The 12,527-nt window shown below is 45.3% G+C and overlaps 1 protein-coding gene across 2 annotated transcripts in view; it reads left to right on the top strand.

The window, feature by feature from the left end:
• Nucleotides 1–2,789: 2,789 nt before the first annotated feature.
• Nucleotides 2,790–12,527, top strand: part of CARS2 (cysteinyl-tRNA synthetase 2, mitochondrial) — a 31,431-nt gene continuing 21,693 nt past the window's right edge. Inside the window, exons 1-7 of one of the 2 annotated variants that reach the window (XM_083501232.1) lie at nt 2,790–3,346; nt 4,591–4,641; nt 5,121–5,238; nt 8,163–8,234; nt 8,472–8,577; nt 9,348–9,431; nt 10,159–10,288. In XM_083501232.1, the coding sequence (XP_083357358.1) occupies nt 3,039–3,346; nt 4,591–4,641; nt 5,121–5,238; nt 8,163–8,234; nt 8,472–8,577; nt 9,348–9,431; nt 10,159–10,288 (869 nt within the window). In that variant the 5' untranslated portion in view covers nt 2,790–3,038. The remainder of the gene's footprint in view (nt 3,347–4,590; nt 4,642–5,120; nt 5,239–8,162; nt 8,235–8,471; nt 8,578–9,347; nt 9,432–10,158; nt 10,289–12,527) is intronic. The other variant, XM_083501233.1, reaches the window with a different exon arrangement.

The following is a 12,527-nucleotide window of genomic DNA, read 5'->3' as shown; positions in this document are numbered from 1 at the left end:
GGTGGGAAGAGATGCCTTCCCTTAAAAGCATGGATCTGTATCCATTCCAAACCGCTCGGTTTTTCCCTCTCCAAAGCGCGATGCGGTAGATTTCCAAAGGAAGCAGCTTCTTTTATTCTATGCTATGTCCTTCACAACCCGTTTCCAAGAAGAGGGATCTGGATTTGCCCCAATAAGCTCGTTTAAGAGTTTCCCTGATCCGCCGCCGCTGAAGCCATGATCAAATAGTGGTGGATCTCGCTGGTAGCAGAAGGGGAGGAGCTCTCCCAAAAGACACGGTGCTTTGTTGTCTTTCCACGTCTCCACCGGCTAGCAGGAAGGTTCACTTTTCCTTTCTGCATTTTCTGCACCAGGCAACAATGGCTATTACTGTACATGTAAGAAGCAAGAAACACCCACACATCAGCCCCCTAAAAAATCCTTGAAGCCCATTGGTTGAGTCATGAAAGACACACTCCCCCCCTTCCTCTCCCGCCTTTCGCTTCCCGGAATCTGCAGCCTGTAATTTGTTAATTTTTCCTTTCCTCTTTCTCTCCCCCCTGCATCTTTTAGTTCTGTCTGGTAGAAAGCGAAACAAAGTCGGGTTTCCTAAAAACGATGCCCAGTGCTTTAGAGTCTTCTGGAACTCAAGAGAAACTATGGCTCCGAATCTAGACAAACTTACCTGTGAGTAAGCGCCATTGAACTCAGTGGAGTTTACTTTGAAGTATAGGTTTGCAGGGTGTTTGTATGGCAAAGCCTGATACCCTTTCTATAATCAGAGTCTATTGGACAGCACAGTACAGTCTGGGGCAGGAAGATTTTTCTCAACTTGGGTGGCCTCCCCCCTCCCCACTAGCAATTAGACTCGTTGATTAGCCCCTTAATTTAGCCTCATTTACTCCAGTTTAACGGAAATAATGCTGTTGACTTAGACAAAACATAAATCATATTTTTTTTATTGTGTTCTCTTAAGCTGCTATATGCATTACAGTAAATGTTATTTTTTTTGCACACAAGAGTTTAGATGCAATGAAACAGAACATGTTATACAAAGATAAAGCATTGGATTCAGACTAAGGCTGCAAATCTGTACACACTTATCTGGGAGCATGTCCCATTGAACTCACATGTAACTTGATAATTTTTCCTGCAGTCAGGTCAGTTTTTGGTAGGTGGGTAGGGGGGGTGACATGACTGCAGGAAAATTTATCAGGTTACGTTCAGGAATCCTGAAGAAAATGATAGGATACCTGTGGGCCCCTTTCCTTGTCTGGTTGCAGAACCGTCGGTGCTTCTTGTATGTGTGCGAGAGATTCAATCGCATACAGGCAAATTCAGCTTGTGAGAATCTTGTTATGACTAAATGCACGTTTAAAAGTACACGTGATTTTGGACTACCACTGAATTTAATCGAAGATAAAAATGCTTACCTTCGTCTGGATTGTGCCCTTTTAAAAAAAACCAAACTGTATTGTTGCTGGGAGATGCTGATTTCAATAGCGTGTTGGGGGCTGGAGTAGTGTAAAATCCAATCTTGGGGAAGAGTTACCAAGAACACCTGGCTGGGACCCCACTTGGCAAAAACCTACTGCCAATTTGTCATCGACAAGACCAAGGACAAATGGACTTTCAGAGGCCATTCTGGCTGTTGTAGCGCGATCCATTTCTGTACATGATTACTCCAAAGTATGTCACACTGTGTTCTGTGGAGCTTTCTCCCTAGTAAATGTGTCTCGAACTGCAGCCTTAATTGGACCAACAAAGAACCAGCACAGAACACATGTTTATACTCATCTACATGACTCAACAATTAAAAAATACTGGGCTGTAGAGGCCCAAGGGCTGCAAAATGAAGTAAATGAGCCATTAACAAGAATATATTCTAGGTTGGCCACCCCAATAAAAGCTACCAGCCTTGCCTGTGGATCTTCTCCCAAGGAACAAGTGGACTGATGTAAAATACTAATAACCAGGAAATGTTTGGGCATTTGTAGGAATCCTGGCTAATTTTTCTCCTATAATTACAAGGCAATACAGTAATAAGTACCGCAGTAATCAAATAACACACTTTCTGAGGCTCACATGATTTGTCAGCTGCCCATTCAGTCTTCCACTGAGAGCGAGTGCCTTATTTCCCATCTTACTGTAGGTTTTGCTTCATTTCGATAAATAAAATTATATTTTATGGTTTTAAAAATAAAACAACAACACTTTCTTTCAAATTTATCCCCCTCCCCTATACCTTGCACTTTGTAAAAAAAAAAAAAAATGACTCCAAAAATTAAGATCCTGGTTCCTCTTAATAACTTTGCCGTGCGATGCTCATTCAGATTGGAAACCTTGCTCTTTGTAGATCGGGAGCGAGGCTAGTGCTAAAACCAACTGTCGCCATCGCCCGCGCTCGGAGCTCTCCGGGGGTTTTACATTTTACGGTGCTAACCAGATCCGTTCCACCAACTTCAAAAAAAAGGAAGTCGCGGGGCGAGGGAGAGGAAGGAAGTCTACGCGCCTCAGGCGCCCTTTCCCAGCAATTCAGTCTCCTTGAAGGACGCATTGCATCGGAAGCTATACTTTTATCTGCTAAGGACGGTCGCGCTATTTCCAAGGTCGGTGGGAACCGGGAGAGAAGGGGATTTGGAAGAAGAGACGAGAGGAGGGAATGCGACAGCTATTGCAACCAGGGCGGCGAGTAACCCAAATGCTGCCTCCTTCCCTCCGCTTTCCCCTCCCATCTTCAGGCAGAGAAGGCTCCTCCTTTTCCTGCTGGGTTTTCTGGCTGTAGCCGCACAGGCGGCGCCGGCTGTTGCTACAGGCGCGGCAGGCTGTGCGCGTCTCCCTTTCCTCTTCCGAGCGGTTCCGGCGCCCGCGCAGCGCCGCCCTCCTTACGCCAAGGAGGAGGCGCGCTGCCTCCTCATTGCATTTCTGCAGCCCGACCATGCGGGTGCCGCAGCCCGTGGCGTTGTTGGCCTGGGCGCCAAGCAGCTGATTTGTAAAGAGGAGCCGGGAAACCAAACCCAAAGCGCCCCAAACAGGCTCGGGGGCCGCCGTCGAGGAGCATGTTTCGCGCTTGCTTCGTTCCTTGGCGCGCCGGCGCCGGCTGCTCCTCCTCCTGCTCGCCGCGTCTGGGTTTCAGGCGTTATGGGAGACTGGCCCTCCTCCGCCTATCAGCCGGCGAAGGTGCTTCAGCTGCTGAAGGCAAGCATCTTCTGGGCGTCGCTTCCCGGAGAGCAAGGTGCAGCGGTGGTCCGGAGCGCGGGACCAAGTGGATCAAGCCCGCGGGCCGGGACAGCGGGATCCAGGCGTACAACAGCCTGAGCAGAAGGAAAGAGCCTCTCATCCTGCGAAACGCGGATGTGGTGACTTGGTTAGAATACTTAGAAAATTGTGCTCCTATTCCTTTTAATTTATCCCCCCCCCCTTGCCGGGACACCTTCATAGCTAGCAATAAAATGGATAGGTAAATAATAAATAGGTAAATAGATAAATAAAATGGATTCCTCTCCGCCCCCCACCCCCAGCAGTGAAGAGGGAAAAGTCTCACCTTTTGAGATGTTTCAGTTTGTTAGAAACTAAGCTCCCAGGGGAGCTAGTAATTAGTAATGCAGTACATTTGGGTCTAGCTAAATATTAAAATATTAGGACGTGGGTGGCTAAACCACAGAGCCTAGGGCTTGGTGTTCAGAAGACCAGTGGTTCGAATCCCCACGACGGGGTGAACTCCTGTTGCTCGGTCCCTGCTCCTGCCAACCTAGCAGTTCGAAAGCATGCCAAAAAGTGCAAGTAGATAAATAGGTACTGCTCTGGCAGGAAGGTAAACGGCGTTTCCGTGCGCTGCTCTGGTTCGCCAGAAGCGGCTTAGTCATGCTGGCCACATGACCCGGAAGCTGTACGCCGACTCCCTCGGCCAATAAAGCGAGATGAGCGCCGCAACCCAAGAGTCGGCCACGACTGGACCTAATGGTCAGGGGTCCCTTTACCTTTACCTAAATATTAAAAACCAGCAAAAGTTGTGGCACAATCCTTGGGTGCTTTATGTGGAAGTAAGTTGGATGGAACTTACAATTAGGTGTGCATAGGATTTATTTGTGGAGTCTTGCTCAGTAATCCGGCTCACAGCTATACGCTGAAACCAGAATTGCACCATGGCATAATGGATACAGACTTTGAGAGAGGTAGGGAAGGAATATCTCAGAAGATGTGCAAGTAAGCAGAAGGCTGAGACATGGTGGAGAACAGGGACACTGAATGGAACAGGTGTGAGTTCAAAAATGGGGAAATCGAGGTGTTGGGTATCTCTGGGAAACAAGGCAAGGCCAGGAACAGAATAACAGAAAGCTTTAGGCAAACTTGACAGAGGAGGCAGCAGTTAAGGAGCGTGGGCAAGGATCAAGTCCAGGAAGCTTGTATTGTTTGCTTAACAAAGACTTGGTTTTTTCCGGGGGGGGGGGGGGCCCGAATTAGTTTTCCCTACTGTGCCTAAAGTGGGTTCAGAGGTCATGTGCTTCACCCTCCTTACTCAACTGTGTAATGGTTGATGTGAATTTCGAAACTGATCATTATGTAACGCCTTCTGGTGTTTTTTTTAGTAGATCTTAATTTTATTCACAGGTATAGCTGTGGACCTACTGTCTATGACCACGCACACCTTGGGCATGCTTGGTAAGCCTTCACATGCTAAAATTTCATTTATTTTTGTCGGAATTGGTTCTGCACCAGCCGGCTTCAATATAGACTCTTGCTTTGTGTAGTAGATACTCTTCTTATGAGTACATTAGCATCAAGCTGTTTTTCAGCAGAGAGCAGGAATACTATAGAATTGTAACCCTGAGGAGTTAGCCAAGTGCAAGCTATCAGCATCCTGCAGAATAAGAAGTGTAGTTAAATACACCCAAGTGAGGCTTGGAAGAAAAGATAGGGGGGGGGGAGAGTCAGCCTGGCATGGAGAAAAATTCACTTCTGAGATCCAAAATATGACGGGTCACTGTGCCTCAAGCTTTAACAAGGTGTTCGTCTTTCTGCTGAGGCTTCTGAAGCAAAAAATAAAATCCTAGCTTCAGTATGTCTACTTAACATAAAACCAACCTGTTTCATTTCCGACTGAGGCCCGTAATACATGTGCCTTTCCCCCTCTCTTTCAGCTCCTATGTTAAATTTGATATAATTCGAAGAATACTGACAAAGATATTTGGAAAGGAAGTCGTCCTGGTGATGGGGATTACAGATATAGATGACAAAATAATTAAGAGAGCCAGTGAGGTAAGTGTATATATAGTTCAGCTTGCTTTTTGGTTCATAATCCAGTGGATTTTACAAATGTGCTGTATTGTACTGTTTGCATTATAGCCAGTCTAGGTAGGCTGTGAATGAAACGGATACAGTGGATGCTCGAGTTGCGAACGTGATCCGTGCGGGTTCACGTTTGCAACCCGCAGTGTTCGCAACCCGCAGCGGTGCGTCTGCACATGTGCAGGTTGCGATTCGGCACTTCTGCGCATGCGCAAAGTGTAATTTAGTGCTTCTGCGTGTGCGCGACCCCTGAAGCCCGGAAGTAACCTGTTCTGGTACTTCCGGGTTTAGGCAGGTCCGTAACAAAAACAAAAACAAACAAACAAACAAAAAACGCAACCTGAAGCATCTGTAACCCGAGGTATGACTGTATTATGTAATGTAATGGCAGGATCAAAATTTGGGAGATTTGCAGACTCTCTTTATCTTTTTATAGGTGAAAAGTTCTGCTAGGCCTCAGCCAAACAAGAGAGAGGCTTCTCTCAATTGCAGTTAGGAGATCTGTCCCCATGCCTGTCCCTCTTGAAGTAAATTTCCATCTCCTACCTTAACCTCTGTTAAAGTAATGCAGCTGTGGCAGTGTTAGCTGTGATAAAGGAATGAAGGCGCTGGATAGGAATGCCTCTGAAGGAGGAAGTGTGTATTTTGGGATTTCTCTGAGATCCATCACTGTCACTAGTGATGGATCAGGTGACATCAGTGGTTAAGCACACATATTGCCAGTTTTGACTGGTGCAACCATTCCTGGAGAGGGATAGCCTTGCTGCAGTAGTTTATGCATGGATAACCTCACAATTAGACTACTGTGATGTGCTATTTGTGGGGCTGCCCTTGTACCTGGTTTGGAATCTGCAGCAAGCACCAAATGCAGTGACTATAGTGCTTGGTGGGACACGAAGCTATATACATGTTACACCAGTGTTGAAAGATGTGCAGTGGCTATTAGCTACTGAGCCATGTTCAGAAGGGTGTGGTTGTTGTTATTTAAAACTTTGGGAACCAGAATATTCTGCAAACTGCTTCCCCTGGTACAGACCAAGTCAATCTTTTAAGATCTTCAAAGGAGAGCCTGCCAGTTGTTCTGTGACCACTTGGTTACTTGTTGACAATGCTTAAGAAGCGAGCCTTCTTGGCGATAGCACCCATCCTTGGGTTATTTGTGAGGCAGAAACAGCAATACCTTCGAATACTTCTTTAAGATTATGTTCACCTAAACCAGGCACCCCCAGACTCGGCCCTCCAGGTGTTTTGGGACTACAATTCCCATCATCCCTGACCACTGGTCCTGTTAGCTAGGGATGATGGGAGTTGTAGTCCCAAAACATCTGGACGGCCAAGTTTGGGATGCCTGACCTAAACTTTCCTGGACTTCTTAATGTTTATTTTGTTTTGCACAATGCTTGTTTTTTTCTTTGTGCTATACAATTTTGTGTTCTTACCACATTTTTAGGAACTTTTATTGGTGGTAGTGATTGTCATTTTTTAATAGCTTTTGTGTAAACCACTAGAGATTTATATGCATATGTATAGAGAGAGTGTGTGTACTGTGGTATACTTTTAAAATTAATAAATAATAACCAGGATTCCCACTTAACAAGGACTGGAAATCATTATCACATTTTAAAGCTTCTCTTGCGGTTATCTGTCACAATTCTACCCAGATGCCCCATGGCAACAAATGCTAACCTACCTAAATGCAGTTAAACCAGTTCTATCCTTGCAATTCAGTAATTTTTTTTCTGTTTCCTCCTCTGCCCAATTTTCTGTCCTAACATTTGGCATAATATATTGGCATTGAGCAGCTCAGTTTTTGTATGCTGGGAATTTCTGGAACATTTAAATGTCGTAACTTGAGTTGTTGACGTATGGTGCCTCTTGTACCATAAGGGGGGGGGGTCCACCAAGCTTTCGTCCATACTGTACTTAACATTTTTACTTGTCGCTCATAGTTCCTCCTTTCCCACCAGCTCTGAAGGGGAAGATCCAAAGTCCTGAAAAATACTTTTTAAAACATAAGCAAAAAATACCGTATTTTTCGCACCATAGGACGCACTTTTTCCCTCCTAAAAAGCAAGGGAAAATGTGTGTGCATCCTATGGAGCGAATGCAGGGGGGAGGCAGGCGGGAAAAGCCCCCAAGAGCCGCACACAAGCTTCGTGCGCTCTTGCGGGCTTTTCCCCAGGAGGGAGAAGGGACTGACTGGCTGCATCAGTCCCTTCTCCCACCTCCCAGAAAAGCCAGGAGAAGCCGCGCAGCCCCTTTAAATAGCTCACGGCTTCTGCGGGCTCTCCGGGAGGTGGGGGAAGCTGCAGCGGATTCCCTCCTCCCTGGCTCCCTTTGAAGCAGCAAAGTGGGAGGGGAGCAGCTTACACTAGTGTAAGCAGCTCCTCTCCCACTTTCCTGCTTCAAAGCAACTATGGAGGCTTCAAAGCAATCACGGAAGAGCCCCAAACAGTAATCAAAACAAGTGGGTGAGCTGTGGGGCAGGGGGGCATATCTCTCCATTACTAGTCTAGTTTGGCCCGTTTAGAACTGTATCTTCTTTTATCTCAATGAAATGAGTAATAGTATTAAGTGCTTCAAGGAATTTCCCTGAACGTTTGGGGTTTTTGTTGTTGTCAGGGCTCCGGAGAGCTGTCACCTGTCATTCCTGTTTGACTATGAATGGGGGTATTTTTAATTCTGTGTTTGAAATTGAAGCTACCTTTAGATGAAGGATGTCCCTCCCTCCCCTCAAAAAAGATCAGTTCCCTTCTCCCTTGATATGTAAGATTGTTGTGCTCTTCGGGCTAGCAGTTAATGTGGCTTATTGGTTTTACCTTGGATTTCTTTTCCCTCCTTCAGTTCGCTATTAACAGATCAAACAAATTTCCCTGTGCGCTCCTTTCTTACAGATGGGCATATCACCAGTGTCTCTTGCTCGTTTTTATGAAGAGGACTTCAAGCAAGACATGGATGCTTTAAAGGTACAGATATTTCCTTTAATAGGGAAGACATCTTTTATTTGTTGGAAAAGATGCCTGGGCAGTGGTGGACCTCTTCCTTGGTCTGTTGAGCTAATTGCCTATGTCTCCCCAACTTCGTTGATGTTTCCTGCGAAGTTGGTGTTCTTTTTGTTATTCTATCGACCAGGTAACACTTAAACTTGTTGCTGATAGTCCACATTTATTAATCAAAGCTGGTGACTTCTTTTAAATTTTCAGGTTCTACCTCCTACAATATATATGAGAGTGACTGAAAATATTCCTCAGATCATTTCTTTTATACAACAGATCATTGCTAGCGGGCACGGTTATGCAACATCGAAAGGTAAATCTTCTGAACAATGCAATTGCATGTTAATTAGCGTAGAAGACATTTTTTGGTGTCTGTTTTTTTCATGTTGCCTTGATTACATTTTGTCCAGCTGCTGAATAGCAAATACAGAGTTAATGCAACTATTAACTTTGAGCCATTGTGGCCTAGTAGTTAAGAGTGGCAAACGAGGACCTGTGAGAGCAGGGTTCAAATCCCCACTCAGCCAGGAAGTTCATTGAGTGACCTTGGGCCAGTCTAATTTGCCAGATGATTCCACATGCAGCCTGCTTGGTCTATGTGATCAGCATAGGGGTACCATCTCATGGTTGCTGGCACTGTTCAGTACCCTGTGTGGTGGTGTGCTGGGTGCATAAATATTGAGGAATGTGTAGATCAGGGTTTCCCAAACTTGGGTTTCCAGATGATTTTGGACTACAACTCCCATCCTCCCTAGCTAGCAGGATCATTGGTCAGGGATGATGGGGATTGTAGTCCAAAAACAGCTGGAGAGAGACCCAAGTTTGGGAAACCCAGGTGTAGAGTTTCCCCTTAATCCAAGGGTAGTCAACAGGGTGTCCTCCATCTATTGTTGCACTCCAACTCTCATCAGCTCCAGCCTGCTGGAGCCTTCAGGGATGATGAGAATTGTAGTCCAACAACTTCTGTAGAGCACTACATTGGCTACCCTTAAATTGGCTAGGCCTTAAATCAGCCACGCCTTAAATCAGTAGGCCTAATCGCTTCCATCTTTGTAATAAGACCAAACTGTTTATTTCCGACAGGTAATGTTTATTTTGATGTCCGTTCTAGGGGAGACAGATACGGAAAGCTAACGCAGGTTTACCCTGACACCCAAGAGGAACCAGGTAAGTTAACAAAAGCTGTATTGGTTTCTGCATGAATTACGGAGGCTTTGTATGTATTCTATGCAAAAAGTATATAATACATAGAAAGGAAGCTAGTAGCTCTGTTTTAACTTGGTTCAGTGTAAGCCAGGGGTGCTAAACTGTAGCACATGGGCTGCATCTGGCTCCTAAAGGGTCTTTTGTGTGACCCCCCAGTTTTAAATTTAATTTGTATAAGTTATTTCCAGCTGCTTCCATAAGTACATCACTGTGGTGCTCTGGACAACCCCTGAACCCATGTTTGTCCATTTTTATTAAAAACAAAAACTGACAGCTCCCACAGAGATGCCCTCCTAGTGGTGCAGCCATAAAACTTCTAGCCCATTTGCAAAGTTAAGCAGGGTCCAGTATGGTTTCAAATTGGACGGAGGACCATGTGTTGACATTCCTTGCATTGCAGGGGGTTGAACTTGACGTCCCTTGAGTTCTCTTCCAACTCCTACAATTCTATGATTCTGATTCCGCTGCTGTGATTTTGTGATGTTCCCCTCAGGTGACCCCGCTCCCCAAATATTTGGCCTTTAAAATTGCACTGAAAGTGGCCTAAGGCCTAGTGGCAGGTCTTGAGACACGCTGGTGAGACATATGAAGCTGTCCAGATTACTTACAGAATACAGCAGAGATCTCTTTTACACACTTAACTCATTCCGAGCATCTTTGTTAATGCGTCACCCCTTGTTATTGGCAGCCGACAGCGATAAGCGTAACGTGAAGGATTTCGCTCTTTGGAAGGCAGCCAAACCTCAAGAGACATCCTGGAGTTCTCCCTGGGGGAACGGAAGGCCTGGCTGGCACATTGAGTGTTCAACGATATCAAGGTCAGCCGGTCTGGACTTCTTCGTCCTTGTTTTTTTATGAGCATGCATTAGAAAGCGATTGACATGTGAATCGCAGAGGGTTTCTGTTGAAAACAGTTTTATTTTTTAATAAGTGACAATTAATGGCAATTGCAGTTTGGGGGAGAAAGCAAATAATGAAATCACATTTTAAGGACAGCTCTTCTGAGTGGAAGGGCTGCAAACTGAAGGCAGTGACAACTGTTGCCTTTGTAGCCCACATCTTGCGCTTGCTTCGATGCGCCGTGGCAAGTCAGGAGGGCACACCAATACGTGAGATGCAGTGATCATACAGGGGAGCCAAGCCGGTGATTCCTAAACTGCGGTTTACAGTAGACGCTCGGGTTGCAAACGTGATCCGTGCGGGATATGCGTTCGCAACCCGCACCTGCGCATACACGCTTTGCGATTTGGCGCTTCTGCACATGTGCAAAGCGTGATTTAGCGCTTCTGCGCATGTGCGACTGCTGAAACCTGGAAGTAACCCGTTCCGGTACTTCCGGGTTTCGGCAATCCGCAACCCAAAAAAAGCAACCTGAAACTTCTGTAACCCGAGGTATGACTGTACAATGTTATTTTAGGCAGTCTGCAAAGCCAGAGTAGAAACAGAGAGAGAAGCTGGCAGACTTTAGGCTTCCTGCAAGCAATCTGGTTAGCCCCTGTGAGAGCAGGATACTGAACTATCCTGAACCATTGGCCTGATCCAGGAGGTTCTTGACTTATCTGGAGTTTATGGCGGTGAATGTCAAACAAAATGGCAGCTCCTACAGTCTGTGCATCTGTACTTGGAACACACAAGGTGACATCATTTTTAGGTGACAGGTAGGCGAATGTCTTAGGGGTCTAGGACAAGTCTTTGTAGACCTAGCAGTGCTTCCCTCTTCTCCACTTCATGCTGTCTGTTCAGTTCAGCTGGATTGGGGCCCCCAAAGCACTTCAACTCAGAAGCTATTTCAAAAACAGCCTCTAATGTAGTTCATGGAAAACAAGGGACCAGAACAAGTACAGTAGTCCTCAACACTCAAAAGTTTTAAGAAGCATTTGGCTAAATATATTTTCTTTACTGTGAACCAATTGTAAACCGCTTAGTCGATAAAATATCTATAAGCAATATAAAATAATGATCAGTGTCATTGCCGTTGGCCTCAGTCTGTCTTGACAGACAATGGAGATAGGTAGTCTTTGACAATCTGGAAGATGGACTAAGGCTGCAGTTCCTCTGCTGTCTCAGTTAAACTCTTTGGGGCTGAGATTACAGTGTTTAATAAGGGTAAGGCCACTTCCATCTAGAGGTAAATGGAAGTATTGCAGCATTCAAGTAAGTGGCTCAATTTAATGCCATCCCTTTACAGTGGTACCTCAGGTGAAGTACTTAATTCGTTCTTAACCTGAAACTGTTCTAAACCTGAAGCACCACTTTAGCTAATGGGGCCTGCCGCGCCGCCGGAGCACGATTTCTGTTCTCATCCTGAAGCAAAGTTCTTAACCTGAAGCACTATTTCTGGGTTAGCGGAGTCTGTAACCTGAAGCGTATGTAACCTGAAGCTTATGTAACCCGAGGTACCACTGTATATGTGTGCAAGGGAGCAGAGAACAGGCACCTCATACTGTATTGAACTCCAAACACTTTGTTAACGGAGCTCAGTTTGCTGGTTAATTTGGCAATAATGAATGACATCCAGAACTATCATGCTGCAGTTGCTTCTGCCTTATTGAAACGCTTGTGCATAATTGCTGCTGGTTGCAACGGTGGTTGCCTTGTTAAAACACTACATTTGCTGATGCATACCAGGGATGCATGGGACTTCTTGCATAGGAGGAAAAACTCGCTGCACATACTGTCCCTCTGTTGCTCTTATTCTGCAAAAAACACCACGGCCAATTGAAATCAATCTTAGAATCCTGGAAAAACGCACTTTGCAAGGTGCTCCTCTTAAACTGGCTTTGCTTTGTAATGTTTTAAAAAATCTTTCTGCTTATTTGGAGTGAGATCGGAACAGATTGGTTAAAGTGCCATTATTGATCTGCTCCTGTGGATTGAACACAAATACAGTGCTTTTTTTCAGCGCTTCTGAAAAAAATAAATCAAAGAATATGTCACACACACACTTCATTTGGCTAATAGAAAACCTATATATAGATGATTCCTTGTATGATAAACTTAAGCTGATGCAGTGGTTTGAATAAATTCCAGAGTTGGCTCCCAATTCTTCTCTTTACT

Source organism: Podarcis liolepis (genome assembly GCF_965112155.1).
Source record: "Podarcis liolepis genome assembly, chromosome: 4".
In the NCBI taxonomy this organism is placed as follows: Eukaryota; Metazoa; Chordata; class Lepidosauria; order Squamata; family Lacertidae; genus Podarcis; species Podarcis liolepis.
Note: the sequence above shows the minus strand (reverse complement) of the source record. Positions and strands in the feature narration are given on the sequence as shown.